The following is a 15,851-nucleotide window of genomic DNA, read 5'->3' as shown; positions in this document are numbered from 1 at the left end:
TTTATTAGTCCCTAACAACAGCAAAGTTTCCTGACATCTATGATTATTAATAATGAAATGAAATTATGAAAGAAAAATATGAAAAAGTAGCAATCAAATTTGTTACTCCCTCATAAGAGTTTTATGACAGGGATTCAAAACTAGACGTGTTTGTATCTGCCAAATTGACTACGATTTGAAAATAAATGTTGCTTTTGTACATTTTTAAGTTAATAGCACAGTGCTATTATTGAAGTCTTTGTTGTTTCAAAAACGTTCACAGGTTATTGCTGTATTCCATGATTAGTGAAACACAATAGCAGTTTTTAAAAACATGAAATATTTGTACATTTACACTTCATGTTCGTCTGATATTTAAAATCTTTTTGTTCAGGAATAAAGTTATTGATCATTCAGTTTCTTCAAATAAAATATTTATAACAATATGCCTAGCCAAAACCAGGAACTCAGCCAAGCAAACTATGAAGAAGAAAACAAATTATATGCTCAAGTAACTTACAGCAGAATCTACAACAGCTTTTAGTATGCTGCAGAGTTGTTTACAATGACGATGGCCTTCTGGATAATGATCCATTGCTAGTTTATATGCTTGAAGTATTAGCTCACGAAACTGCTCTTGATTTATGTCACTACCTTCTGCATACATCTGAAAAATTAAAATGTCACTCTTTAATTCAAAAGTTAAGCCCTAAGGAAACATGTTTTCGCTTAACTTATAATATAGTATGTATGAAGCATTGTTGTTGTGCTAACAAGGAAATTAAAGCACAGATAATAAATATTATAAATGACGAAAAATAACGTAATTAAAGCATAAAACATGCACGATATGTATCTTTACCAACAACAATGAATTACATCTATATCAAATTCTATGTTATGGGTCACCTGACTACTAAATCTGTCATTCTCGGTAGTCTAAAGATTCGTGACATAAATCCACAAGAAGGCTTTCTCTGGAAACAAAGTAAAGCTGGGGAACCTGTGCTGTAGGATTACGGAACATAAAGAACACTATCACTGAATGGAAGGGCTCTAAGTAAAATTTTACTGTTTTTCCCCCACGTAAAAATATGTAAAATAACACAATAGGACCACCTTTCACTTATAATTCACAGCATATTACACTACAATCTTTTCACAGCATTTGCTGAAATAAGTACTATAGGCCTATTACACAAAGTGTCTTTATGTTAAAAGTCAAGAAATGTCTGTCTAGCTTTCCGTGTCATCACGTCAATGTGGAGCATTAATATAAACAAACAAACATGTTAATGACATTTCAAAAGCGACATTAAAAAGTTTACCGTTATATCGGAGAGGTTTCGAATAACGAATCGTACGGGAAGATTGAGGGTTAATCAATGATGTTTACTCTCTGAAATGAAGCTGAGATCTATGCATAGTAGTTGGAAGAAAGGTAGGTACATAATATGTTCCAAGTGCAGAAATCCTAGAAAGTGTAAATTTTGTTTTGTAAATAAAGTGCAAGATGTATATTAATAAGTCAGGAAAAATGGTTTTCACAATATTTACTTGAGGTGGAATAGATATTCTACAATTCTCAGAATGTGTTAGTAGCTCTTTTAATTGCAATCATATTGCGATGACATCAAGAAAGTGCTAATACGAATAAAAATATTTTGTTAATACGTACTTCATACAAAAGTTATTAGATATGTAGTGTCAAAATAATAATCGACACATCACAAACTGTAGAGCTCAGGACTTAATCAATGGCTCACGTGAAGATTGCAATGACAAAAACAAACAGAAAAGAAATAACGGGAAAACTTACGGACCGAATCTTCGATATCGCCCCACACCCTGACGTCTGATTTAAGTTTCTTTATGGGTTAAAATGAGGGGCTAGCTAAGTGACATTAAGCCGAGATATATGACAAGGTTAGTGGGTTAGTTGAGGGAATTACTAAGTGAGGCCGAGGAATGTGAAAATTATTTAAGTACATTTTCTATCCCTGTGTAGAGTGGGGAGATACCGAAGTTTCACCTTTTCAGTTCCTCTACAATGAGAGCCTCACTACGTGAGTAGCAAGCCACTACTTAAGGTAAGTCTCACCACTCTCTTATGTAATTAGCTAGCTGGCTTTTATATATTGTGATCTAACACACTGACATCATAATGTCAAAGTATAAATGTATTTAAGATAATAATTGTATCAACATCGTTGTAATGTGACTGTATATACTTAGTAGTGTTGGAAAGTTACCAACAAACATCGGATCAATAGATTTCGAAATTCGTACCTTAAATAATTACCAACACAAAAGCTTTGTTATGTATACTGTTACAGTTATTATACAGCTTCGACTTTCATTAACATTTCTTACTAGGCAGTCTACTCTCAAATACCATACAACACTCATTGGGATAACTCAAATCTATCACTGACTAATATTGTTCTGTAACACTCATTGTGGTAACTCTATCTATCACTGACTAATATAGTTCTGTATACCGGTAACACGAAATAATAAATGAAAAGCAAGCGTAGAGGTTATACAGCATGAAGTTTGCTTACCCTGACATAAAGTTCAATCTGCCGATCATCAGCAATGACACCGAGAAATTTTTCTGCCTGCTGCTTGAAGGCCGCAGAAGTAATCCATTCATGTTTGGTGATACCAGCAGAAGTATGGAAAAACTTAAACAGCCTTTGTGACAAGTCAGGATAACGTGGGAACACTTTATTCTGTAGAAACAAATGGTAACTTTTACTACTATGTGGTACGGAACAGTACAGATATTGAATTTGCTACTTTACTGTACTCACTTTCATAGATTTAAATGACTTACAGTGAAGACACGACAAGTTATTCCTTGGACAGAATCTTCTTCCAAACTTTTCTGGGCAAGAATCTAAGAAAACAAAGGCAACAAAATCATAAGCTTGTACTTGACATTTAAAAAGCATATGGGCTATCCAATCCAGACAACCTTGAAAAACATATGATGCTTCATGGTCAATGTTAATGCCATTTCATAATTGCCTTGTTCCGTTTTGTTGAAGGATACCAAAGTTAAGTATATTTCAATAACATTACACAGCTATCAGTTTCCTAAATTGTCAAAGGGCAAAGTTTGGGTATTCCCAAACGTCACCTGCTATTCGTAACTTGAAGCTAATCGTGCTTCATGTGCCAATTTGAGCTGTGCTAACTTCATTTATTAGCTCGTTCTTTTGTATGTTATCTTAATCTCAATACGTGTGACTTGGATTTGACGTCTATTGTTCACGCCCTTACATAACGGTGAAACAAAGCCGTTACTTTCGCAAGTGTTTGCAAAATCAACACGTATTATGTTATGGTTAAGTTTCATCCCAGATGCGTAAAATATTTTCTACCTTTGCCAATTTGTCGATGGGAATGAGTTGAGTAGGAGCTCTGTCGTTGCTGTCACTTCCGTGTGGAGATCTACCAAACGAATTTCTTCTAATTCCATCGTGACTATGATGGTTTCCCATTTCCCCCACTCGACCCTCGACAACCACTCCGTTCGAAAGATTTGCTCCAACTGGCCGCAGGAAGATACAAAAGCACCCCTGGCGTTATAGTTTTGAAATAACGCATCATCGTTTGTTTCTCAATATATACGCTATTGTGCTGCAACCTATTCTCAGTGTCAGCAATTATAGCAAGACCAACTTCGATAGCTGAATTGCGCTCATAGTTCCCTGTTTAGAGATCGTCTCACCCGCGGGTTACGATCAATACGACAGCGCAGTGGCAGTTTTTATACCGCGCAAAAGTGAAAGGGAGCTGAGCTAGCGGGCCAAAGGAGGTCGAGTAGTGACATATTGCATTTGACGTTCGCTGATATACTAAAAGCTGCAACTGACATAAAGGCCTGACTATTAATTCCCGTATTTTTTAGTGCAATGAGATCGGCTGCCATGGCAACTCCCCGTGGTAACCAGCGAAAACTTCAGCAACAGCAAAAAGATATGGAATATCAAGAAAAGCTTAAACTGTTGGACGAGGAATTAATGTCATTTTATCAATATTGTCAGCAAGTAGGTTTTTCTGAAGCAGAAATGGATATGATAGTTGCACCTTTGGTTGCAACCTTAAGGAAAAGTCTAATGAAGAAATTAGCAAAAGTATTTGGAGTTGTTCTTACCATTGTTGCACTAGGCTACTGTGCAGCTCAATTAGGTTCTGTTTCTATGCATTTTGCTGCCCTTGGACGACTCTTCATGATCAAGGTGAGTGTATATACTCATTATCGCCAGTTACGAGAAAACATCTCTTGAGCAATATTAACGTACTTATACCTTGAAATTGAACTATAATCTCTATTACTTTTATTTCGATATAAAATAATGTTAACTCACATTTCATAAAATTAATTGAGTTAGAGGGTATAACAATTCGCTCCCTGATGGAAACGTGTAAATTCTGCGTCTTAATGCCAAAATTAGACAGAGGTTCTACGTCATGCTTACCCCAAATCATGGACAAATTTTACCTTATACTTTTCTAAAATTACACCGACAAAGCTAAATATTGACCGAGGATAAATAAATTATTGCAAAAAATGTGGAAAACTCTACATAGGTTTTGCCGTCATAAGCGTACCGGTATATTTTCTGCTATGTATATTTTTTTTATTAAAGCTCAACCCCAGCAAAGACAGTAACTTGGAATTAATTACGTTTCTAAAAACCTTAATTAGCATACATACATCTACTTAAACAGTCGTAATGAAGTCAAATATCTTAAGCTGCATCTACACGGTTCAATTTTCCATGCGCGTATACAATTATGCATGGAAGAATATTGAAAGAATCAAGTTTAAAACACGCGTTCAATTACGGTGGATGAAGATTTTGTGCCTATATGGTGCGCCGTTTTGAACGTCATCTTCACTATGTGTATTGCTTGAATGTGTAAAGTTGAAAGAAAAGTTGAACCGTGTTTTAATGCACCTTTATGGTACTTTTATGTATTTATGAAGAATGTCTTTTGTTTGCAACTGAGGAGTATTTTACAAAAAATAACCATAGTCCAAAATTACATTTGAAATAGTTACCGCCGTTTGGTGGTTCCCTTTGTCGTCCATCTCCAGAATTAAACGTTCATTGTCAATTTAAATTAAGTTTAATTAACTCTGGACAGTGGGTACAATTTTCTTTCACTACTAAAATAATTTATTTTTGTTCTATGGTTGTTTTTCTAATTACCGTACTCTTCAATCTAGAAACGAAAATAAATGGTCATTCATATTACGGTTCGCAACATTTTACTTTAACTATAGTTAATGACAAAGGAGTATTCTTTCTCGTGAGCTTTCTTAACAAAGAGCTCGGAACAAATATAAATACCGTAGACTATCTAACAAAGGGCTCGCGCGAGCCCTTGCGAACCCCCTACAGACACACCTGCATGTATCGTACTAATAAAGAGAAGGTATACAGTACTGAAAGTACGTTATTTGGGAGATTCGAATTTTGTGAAAATTTATCAGTCTTGCTTTGCGTCAATATTTCGGTTTCTGGTATTACAGAAAGCCGTCATTTCATATACTTCATCTCTTAACTTATCTGTCCGGACCGTAGTGTTTGGATATGGAAAATTGCAAAATGATAACCCTAATTTTATCGTCTTTTAAAATTCATTGCTCTTGGATAGATTTGAATCCAGAAACCTCGTATCCAACGAATAGCATAGGAATCCTTACAATATGTACCGAGGTCGACTGCAATATTATATTACCGTACATATCTTCGCATGCAAGGTTGACAAGCAGGTTCGGAAAAAGAACAACACAAATACCGGTACTTTTAAAATTATAGAACTTGCGACGAAGTAGGCTCAGCGATTTTACGTGTAAGTTACATTTGCGACTCCTTTATATCGTTCCCTAACAGAGTTACCAATTGAAAGTAACTCATGTAGACATTTTTAGCAATTACCGTACTTTCTCTGAAACAATCTTCTTTATTATTATATATTGCAAGCTTTTTCATCTGTATGTTTATTTTATGTGTAAGGGTGTTTGAGAATAAGGTGCTTAGGAAAATATTTGGGGCTAAGAGGATTGAAGTTACAGGAGAATGGTGAAAGTTATACAACGCAGATTGCACGCATTGTTTTCTTCACGTGACATAATTAGGAACATTAAATCCAGACGTTTGAGATGGGCAGGGTATGTAGCACGTATGGGCGAATCCAGAAATGCATTTAGAGTGTTAGTTGGGAGGCCGGAGGGAAAAAGATCTTTGGGGATGCCGAGACGTAGATGGGAGGATAATATTAAAATCGATTTGAGGGAGGTGGAATGAGATTGTAGACTGGATTAATCTTTCTCAGGATAGGGACTGATGGCGGGCCTGTATGATGGCGGCAATGAACTTCCGGGTTCCTTAAAAGCCATAAGTACGGTACCTGAAGCCGGATGGTCTATGGCGAGTCCTTGGCATCAACCTCTTTGATTTGATTACCTGGTTTGGGTTTTTCCGGGGTTTCCCCCAACCAAAAGGCAAATGCCGGGTAATATTTTGGCGAATCCTCGGACCTCACCTCATCTCACTACATCTCGCCAAAATGTAAAAAATTGCACAAAATTGTAAAAATTGTAGAAAATTACTAAATTGTAAAACTACAAAAATTTGTAAAAATTGTAATTGTAATATTGTAAAATTTTGACTTGTTCCACATCTTAAAGCTTCATTGCTCATGTAAGATTTATGGAATAAAATAAATAAATGAAAAAAAAAAATGAAAAAATGAAATAAGTATGCTTATTTTATATACCGTAATAAAAGAATTCGAGAAGAAAAGCTTTAGGTTTGGTCATCTCCAGTTTGTATTATTCTACAAAATAATCAAGACGATGTCTTTTTTTTTTCAGTAGATTATTTTACGACGCTTTTTCAACATCTCAGGTTAGCGTCTGAATGAGATGAAGGTGATAATGCCGGTGAAATGAGTCTGGGGTCCAACACCGAACGTTACCCAGCATTTGCTCATATTGGGTTGAGGGAAAGCTCCGGAAAAAAACCTCAACCACGTAACTTGTCCCGACCGGGAATCGAACCCGGGCCACCTGATTTCGCGGCTAGACGCGCTAACCGTTACTCCACAGGTGTGGACAACACGATGTCGTATCCAGGCTTTGTATACTGGTTTCTGACAAACAACAGCAATAATAATAATAATATTATTCCTACTACTACTAGAAAAGATATTATTTTCACGTGCATTATTCTTGTTAGATACCGTATTGCATGTAAACAAAATCCGATCATTAGTTTGCGAGAAATTACTGTAGAAGACAGAAAAATGGTACTGGTATGTCTGATACAACCTTCGGTATTAGTGATGCTGAAAATGGTAGGACCTAATTCGTAAAGACTTACGAAATCGATTTTTCTTGCAGAATTAAAATATTTGATCTTTATGTCTTGTACAATGACAAAGTAAAAATTTCTCCCTACAGAATATACGTTCTAATATCAAAAATTAATGTTTGCATTAGATAAAACGAGAGGTGGATGCCCATGTCACGTAAAGTAAGTTTTTATTTCATGTATAACTATTTGTTATTATAACATATACATATTACAGTCAAAAGAGAGGTATTGGAGCAAATTATTACCTCCACCTCCGGAAATTAATAAATAATGCAAGGTGATGTAAAAACCAATAGCGGTGTGTGGCAATTGTTAGCTCCCATTGTATGTATAGTAGCACCAGGATGCGAATTGATAGGAGTTATACCGAGAATCCCCCCCCCCCCCCACTTCTCCAGAGAATTGATTGTACCATGCTGAAATTATATTAATTTGTTTCTGCCAGAGACAATATCTGTGCCCTTCACATGCCAAATTTATAGTTTCCGTATTTTATACTGTACCGGTACAGTATGTTACTAATGCAGTACCGGTAACTTACATAACGATTTTCGTTTCCTTTTTAATATAGGCCTAAATTGAGCACGATAACAATATGAGTTGGCCAACACTTGCAGATATTATTAACAGTAGGCCTACCGTATTTTTATCGATAATGAGTTGGAAAACCTGTTGTTTAGCAGTTATTTAAATTTTCGTTTTAAAGGGGCCATAGACTGCATTCTTTTTTCGCAGTTTTACGGGACGGGAAAACTGCATGGGTAAGAACGAAGAATGAATAATCAGTACTGAATTTTTTTACATTTCAATGTCCCCCCACTAGAGAAAACATTCAATTCACATCCTGGTAGGCATAACACTCGTTGTTAGTTAGGGCAACTATAGTTTATCGTCAGTCTGAATTTGTTTGATTAAATTGAAAACATGGTGACTTGAACTTACATCAATAAATATTATGAAACTTTCTTGAACGCCATCAGGTGTGATATAACGCGACTAGTAATGGAATATCATACGTTTTGCTCATCTATTTATATTTAGTACTGTACCATACCGTATGTGATTCATAATGACAAAATATTAACATATAGTACTATATCTAGGATAAGAAACATTTGGGCTCAGTTTTAAATAAGGGCCTAAATAAAAGTACAATGAGACTTATCATCTTTTTAGTGGATTAAGACAGGGACATAGACTTTTTGGGAGAAAAACTCATTTTCAAACTTTTTTATTCCTAGTACTATGTCTAGTCTTCAAATAGCTACACTGTTGAGGGCAAAATTCCAATTTAATGCTGTGTCATCTTCTAGATATAAGTTTTATGAAGTAGGCCTGCAGATACTATACTAAAATATGATTTTGTTCCGCAGTTGTTACCTTTCTGGGATTGGACGTCTATGTTTTATGAGTCTTGCCTTGTTTCTAATCCTTTCTATGGAGAGTATACTCTTACAGAAGAGGATTGTGTTGTAAGTCACGAATATCATATACGAAATATTAAAATATTATTAGAATGATAAGATACTTCATGTAAAAGAAAAATTATATGGTGTAAAAAGTAGAGACGTATTATTATTTTAATGACTCACTGCTAAAATGTGAACTTCCTTTCACATTGCACTGATAATTCTGATAGCTTCTGTCATGCTATAATTGAAGTAGCCAACTGGATACTGTATTTACATTGAGTACCATATATATATATTTATGTAATTCATAATGACAAATGAAGTATTAACATTGAGGCGTTCAGAGCTAAGGTGAATCAAGTCCATGAGACGTAGTTTTGAAATAATAGGACTTAAAGTCTAATTGTTGAATTATTTTTGAAATAACTGCCATAATGGCATCATCAGTGCACAAATTTTTTTGAAACCAAATTGATTATCATTTAGTAGTTTATTATTTTCTAAGAATTTTATTAACCGTGTTTTAAAGTTAACTTGCTCTAGTGAATTATCTAATTTGACTAGCAATAATTTTATTGCTCCATTCTCAAATTCTAGATTTATAAAATAGAAACACTTGTGATGTTAATTGATGCAACACTTTGGTGACTTGATCCACTATGGCTCATAACATTGTGAACAAATAATCTGAGCCAAAAGTGATTGGTGTCACCTACCGGCGAATGCTTGGAATTAAGACTTGATCCATTACTGCTCGGAAAAGATCTAATTTCAGATAATACGAAAATGAATTAAACTCAATTTATGAAAATTTGTGACTTGATCCACTTTAGCTCTGAACGCCTCAATAATACTATACCTAGGATAAGAAACATTTGGCTCAGTTTTAAATAAGGTATTGTTATTATTATTATTCAAAATTAATAGAGCATTTTTACGTGGTATATAAAAAAAAAACTTAGTAAAAAATAGTACATTATGCAACGAGCCTATAATGGTAGTAATTAAGACGCGAGTATGTTTCTTTATGAAACGAGAGCAAGCGAGTTTCATAATTTTCATACGAGCGTCTTAATTACCATTATAGGCAAGTTTCATACGACTTTTTATGCTCGACCATATTTCTAACTTGAAATTATTCATAAGTATTCATGTTATAGTTATCTAAGTGAAGAGCGGAACTAACCTTCTAAATTGTGAGATTTGCGCAGACGCGAAAGTATTGATTTTTTCCGAGGAACGAATGTCATTGACCTTGATATAATCTAGAGAATAACGTGAACATTAATATTGATATAACCTGGAAATTGATTTAGAATTGAAAAACGAGATGACAAATTGAATTTATTTGAATATTATTTACAATTAACGCTAATTATTATAGTAATAGAACATAACCTTCTGCAACAGTATTGGATTTCCAGCCTCCGTGATGTTTCGCTAATTGTCTTTCGATTGCATATCCGAGAATAATCTATACTTGTGGTTTTATAATGGTACAATGGTGATTTCTCATTGGCTGAACAACTGAACTATAATGAATAGGTGTACTTTAATGAGGTGCATTAAAGGGCTACTACCAGGTGTATAATTACTACATTTCGACATGGTCGAGCATAAATGTATTTTTGAAGTTCTGTACTTTATGCTTATACAATATGTTGTTGTTATCAGTCTTGTGAAGCTTTGGAGCATGTGGACAGACTTGGAGGTGTAGCATACGAGCAACTTCTTGATGGTTACTTGAATCGGGATGCACCACTCATTATAGTGGACGCTATGGAATCATGGCCTGTCATGAACACAGATGACTTTTGGTTTGACAACATAACTCAGGTTAGTCTTTTGAATGGGAGTTCCGATACTGACTTGGATACCTGAACAACATTTTGTAATTTAAGAAATGTTTGCCAACAGCTATACCTACAAGATGAAAAACTGATGGATACTGTACCATGCATTCTGACAACCAATTTACGAACTGGGTCCTCAGATCTACATGCGTTCCTCAAGCGTATTCATAGCCCAAAAGTTGACAAGTGGTTTGTTCATTGGTAAGTGCGTTGTTTTATTGAAGTAATAAATCAATTTTAATTCGGAATATGTATGATAAGAACTTTCTTGTGTTAAATATTAACGTACCTTGTTAACATGTTTCGACCTATTTTCGGTCATCTTCGGAACTGGTCGTTGTTGATCTTGGCGCCTCTTGTTTCCTGTGTGGGTGCGTTCGTAGTGTATATGTGTTTTCAAATTGAGTTGTATGTTGAGAATATCGTTGGGGTGTGTTTTCGTGTGTCTGTATATTTCATATTGCTCTAGTGTTGACTTTCTGGCTTTTTGATTGGATGTGCAGTATTTCAATGTCTGTGTTGATGTCTCTGTAGGTGTGGCTGGCATTTGTGATGTGTTCTGCATATGTAGAGGTGTTTTGTAATTTTGTTATGGCTGTGATGTGTTCTTTGTAACGTGTTTGAAATGATCTGCCTGTCTGTCCTATGTAGAAGTTGTTGCAGGTGTTACATTTGAGTTTGTATACACCTGTGTGGTTGTATTTGTTTGTTTGTGTTGTTTGTGTGTTGAGATGTTTTTGTAGAGTGTTATTTGTTCTGTATGCGATGTTGTAGTTTAATTTCTTGAATGAGGTTCCAATTTTGTGTGTGTTTTTGTTTTCGTATGATAGTGTGATGTATTTTTTGTGTTTGTGTTGTATTCTTCTGTTTTTTGTGGTTTTGTTTTGTCTTACGTATTATGTTGTCTATTATGTTGGGGTTGTATCCGTTTTCTTGTGCTATGTATTTGATTGTGTTTAGTTCTTCGTTGTAATCCTGTTGGTTCATTGGTATGTTGAGTAGTCTGTGTACCATTGTTCGGAATGCAGCTTGTTTGTGTTGTGTGGGGTGGTTGAATGTGTTGTGTATGTGTGTTGTTGTTGTTGTTGTGGGTTTTCTGTATACTTTGAATGTGTGTTTGTTGTCTACTTTTGTTATTGTGATGTCTAGAAAATTTATGAATTTGTTGTTTTCAATTTCTAATGTGTAGTGTAGCTTTGGGTGTATTTTGTTTATGTGTTGATGTAGGTTTTGGATCTGTCTTTTGTTTCCTTTGTATAGTATTAGCAAATTTTAATAGTGTTAATAAAATATCTAGCCTGAAGTTTAATTTACTTTTCTGGCTACTCTGACTGAAGGCTTTATATTTAGAAGTTGGGAAAATATTTGAGTACACATGCTGTTGTATACTCAGGTTCAAAGTCTTGAAAATTTACAAAATGTGAGTAATGTACAGATTGTTGAGTTGTTCAATAAAGCTGAATTACTAAATCACAGAGACGACATTATATCGAGTGAGCAGAATGCATAAGATAATATCTAAAGGCATTTAAAATGAGAGAAGAAGCAATGGTTGTTTATTCAAAAGGAGTTTAAACTTTGTTATTGCTTATGGAATATAAAAAACACAATATTTCGATGTTGAATTTTCAAGTGAAAGTTGCAGAATGATATCCCCCTCACTGGTACCAATTGAACAAAGTATTCTAACTGATTTGATCTTAGCATAAAGAAAAATACAAAATGGTGATTTACATAAAATCGGATCTAACAATGCTCTTCTTGATTTATTTTTTTTGTATAAGATAAAGCAGTGATGATTCATGGTATAATTTATTGGTGATTTTAAAACCATACAACATAATTTAACTCCAACAGAAAGAAATAAATAACGAAAATATTGTTTTGTTGTTTAGGTCCAATGTACTGAAAAGGTCTGTTACGTAATGTCCAACATAAAAATATCCATACAGTAATTAAGACCAATGGCCAAAATGTCCATTTAACAAAAATGTCCATGTGATTGTAATGTCCAAGATACGAAAAAGTTCGATCTAAATACAATATAAGAACAAAATTATCCACACAACGATCTCTGTAATACAATTTTATATGCTAGTATAATAGTTATTAACAGAAATCTTATAAGTTATAAACGATAAATTTTTGAGGACACTGGATACGCAAGATAACAAAATTTAGTCTTCGTCAACATTTTTAGGCTCACCTGAGTTACTGTATAATTTGAGATGATACTAAATCTCTCTTCAAAAGCAAGGTAAGTCATTTTCAGCTTTATAGGCCTATTGCTGACAGTTGTTTACTAGAAAGGCTATTCTTTGTTGGTTCTCTGTAGACTGGTACCTTTTATTTAGGGGCTATTTTATATTAATGTGACCTGCAAGTAATTGTAAGACCATAGTTTCTATTTGGCTTTGTTGCTGTTTGAGATGTTCAATAAACCGCCATATATTTACATGTTATATAATCACATATTGGACTTTCCTACGTATTGGACCTTTTTGTATATCGGACCTATTGCATATTGGACCTTTTCGTATATTGGACATATTATATTTTGGACCTTTTTGCTTTTTTGCACATATTTTACTGCTTGAACTAAATTCCTTGGACGATTTATTTTACTTGGACATTTTGGACTGGACCTTTTCTGTTTATGGACATTTTAAATTGGACGAAATTACCTGTAACCAACAGGAAGGGATCTGTAAGATTATGAATATTTTTGTTCGTTTGCATCGAACCATGGAACTTTTGATAGAATAATGTTAGACATCTGAATTTAACACTTCTGAAAGAAGTAATGGAATCGGATGTGTTTTGTAGGTTTTATTTATGATCATGGTCAATTTGACCAGTATTCCTCTGTAAGATGAATAATGAAAAAGAAGTATGTGTCAATATTTTTGTTAATAGTTATGTATAATATTTAAAATTGAGTACCGGTAGCTGCAGTTTTAATTGCTTTATCATTTCAGGCAAAACTGTGACATTCATGCTGTGAAGGCTCTCCGGAAGTTTTACCAACGGCCATATTTCTTGTCTAGTTCTGTCTCTCCAGCTCACTTCAATTGGGTCCTTATGTCCTCTGACTATAACACTAAAATATACAAGAAAGTAAGTTATATAATTTTATTTATACTCTTAAAATTAGGTATAGGATACCAGTATTTTTCTTTTTTGCAAAAAAATAATTTCAGTCGATTTATTTATATCTTGTAATTTAAATTTTTAATATGTGCGATATGAACTGAATGTCTGCTTACGATATGAATCAATAACTTTGTAACTATTTTAATCTTTGCTGTCATTTAATTATTATTACCGCATGAGTAGCAGAAAGACATGAAAATGGAATACTGTGAGGTACCTAGTTAAGTTTACTGTAGCTTTTTTTGCTGTTCTCTGTTTGCTTTTTAAAGAACCGTCTATTTAAATTAGAAATTATCAAGCTCATTTTCTTGAAGTGTTCTGATATACAGTACCAGTACTACATAAATCTCATAGAGTAAATTAGATGTCATTGACAACTCCTAAAATTACCTTTAATAAAACACTTAGAAAATGTATTCAGCAAAATCAAAATGTATTATATAAACTGCAATGGTATTTGATCAGAATTAGGGTTAAGAGAAATCCTGCTGATCATTCTTGCGTAGAAAATTTTGCTAACTAATAGCCGAAAATATCAATTTATTTTCTTATAATAAAATGTTAGTAACTTAATTGTCCCTAAATTTAGTACCAGTATAGAATATTTATGTCACAAAAGACTGTATTCTATATATTATGATTAAATTATTCAATATGGATGGACGAAGTTATCACAGATTTTATTATGCATACAGGTGGAATTGGATTCAGGATTAATTATGTTGGCACAACTGAGAGGTTCTACTGCGTTTCGTCTTACACCACACAATCCCTGTAACTCCTCCTGTCCAGAACTATTGGGGGATTTACAAGAAGGTGAAATGTGTAAGTGAAACAATTATTCATGAAATATAATGTATATTTTGCACCCTGCATACACATACGACAGAGTAAAATTAAAATTACATTTTCCATACTTACCCAATATGGTCACTAGAAGATGAGTGTATCGAGTAATGTTCCATTTGCCTTTACCTCATGGAAGAAATAATTTATTTTAAATGGCATACCGGTATCGGTATCTACCTATAGCTACAGTATATAAAAGTCAAATAGTAACTGAGGTAGGCAATACAGAATGATGATGAAGACAAAATTATCTTTGTAACTAAACTTTAATGAAACAATATAAGTCTATTGCTGATTATAGCAGTAAAACCATTTGCCTTGATTTCTGTTGTATGTTGCAGTGGTATTTACCAACTTCATGTGGACGTTTGAATATTTTCCTGGACGTAACTTGGATAATGTCGCCATTCTCACCGAAACAGTATGGGAAGAAGGATCTACATAGGAACACAAATTCAAATGGACCACTAACAAGTATTTGTTCTAACAAAATCTTGACCTATAGCTGCTCTAGAATCAGCCTTAGGATATGAGGCACGTTTATGAATGTTGCTTATACGAATGTGCCTGGTATCTTTAATGGAACAGTAATAATCTACAAAATTATGGTTGCTGCTACAGTTATAACCAGAAATACTATTTTGTGTTTTATCTACTAATATTAATAAAAGAAATATTATTTTTCTTGTTATAAGAAAATGTAAAACTTTCTTATGAAATTTCGACCAATGTATGGGACTAGTAAAACGTAACCCCCAAACTCGTTGGATGATCGTTCACCTCTGCTTAAGCATGTGGAAGTGAGGCTAGCAGTCGGCTGATAGTCCTTGGCATTCTATCAGCTGTTGCGCACATGAGGATTATACGAAAATGCTAGTATTATATAGTAGTAATTAATGCTTATTGAAATTTGAAGTTATACAGCAAAAGATACCGAAGGTAAATTAATTATTACACTCAAGATGAACGGTTCCATCTACAATTTTAGTAATAAATTTATGTAATGCATAGTGGCGCCAACTTATATGGGCCTGTGGAGCCCGAGCCCCACCCAGTAATTTGTCGTGTTATTATTATTATCATTATTATTATTATTTATTACGTATTTATGAGAGTTATTTATTTTAATTTATACCCAAAGTGTTTGAGCCCACCCAATATTTTCCAAAAGTTGGCACCACTGTATTTTCCTTCGGTCAAAAATA

General features: G+C 34.0%; 2 protein-coding genes across 2 annotated transcripts in view; one reads left to right on the top strand and one right to left on the bottom strand.

Moving 5' to 3' along the window:
* Positions 1-3,560, bottom strand: part of LOC138701254 (uncharacterized) — a 37,749-nt gene extending 34,189 nt beyond the window's left edge. Inside the window, exons 1-4 of the mRNA XM_069827963.1 lie at positions 3,369-3,560; positions 2,819-2,881; positions 2,544-2,714; positions 500-646 (exon numbers count right to left, since the gene is read on the bottom strand). Coding sequence (XP_069684064.1) covers positions 500-646; positions 2,544-2,714; positions 2,819-2,881; positions 3,369-3,488 — 501 coding nt within the window. The 5' untranslated portion in view covers positions 3,489-3,560. The remainder of the gene's footprint in view (positions 1-499; positions 647-2,543; positions 2,715-2,818; positions 2,882-3,368) is intronic.
* Positions 3,561-3,745: 185 nt separating this feature from the next.
* Positions 3,746-15,478, top strand: LOC138701253 (uncharacterized). Its single transcript, XM_069827961.1, has 7 exons — positions 3,746-4,229; positions 8,753-8,851; positions 10,466-10,627; positions 10,709-10,845; positions 13,623-13,761; positions 14,493-14,622; positions 14,988-15,478. The coding sequence occupies exons 1-7, from the start codon at positions 3,903-3,905 to the stop codon at positions 15,089-15,091; spliced, it is 1,098 nt and encodes a 365-aa protein (XP_069684062.1). The 5' UTR covers positions 3,746-3,902; the 3' UTR covers positions 15,092-15,478.
* The last annotated feature ends 373 nt before the right edge of the window (positions 15,479-15,851 follow it).

Source organism: Periplaneta americana, chromosome 6 (assembly GCF_040183065.1).
Source record: "Periplaneta americana isolate PAMFEO1 chromosome 6, P.americana_PAMFEO1_priV1, whole genome shotgun sequence".
NCBI lineage: Eukaryota > Metazoa > Arthropoda > Insecta > Blattodea > Blattidae > Periplaneta > Periplaneta americana.
Note: the sequence above shows the minus strand (reverse complement) of the source record. Positions and strands in the feature narration are given on the sequence as shown.

Bases quoted from the DNA above. Each gene is read 5' to 3' on its own strand.
- LOC138701253 (XM_069827961.1), top strand. From the start codon at position 3,903: ATGAGATCGGCTGCCATGGCAACTCCCCGTGGTAACCAGCGAAAACTT. The intron at 8,852-10,465 runs GTAAGTCACGAA...TGTTGTTATCAG, and splicing joins TTACAGAAGAGGATTGTGTT to TCTTGTGAAGCTTTGGAGCA. The intron at 13,762-14,492 runs GTAAGTTATATA...TTATGCATACAG, and splicing joins ACACTAAAATATACAAGAAA to GTGGAATTGGATTCAGGATT.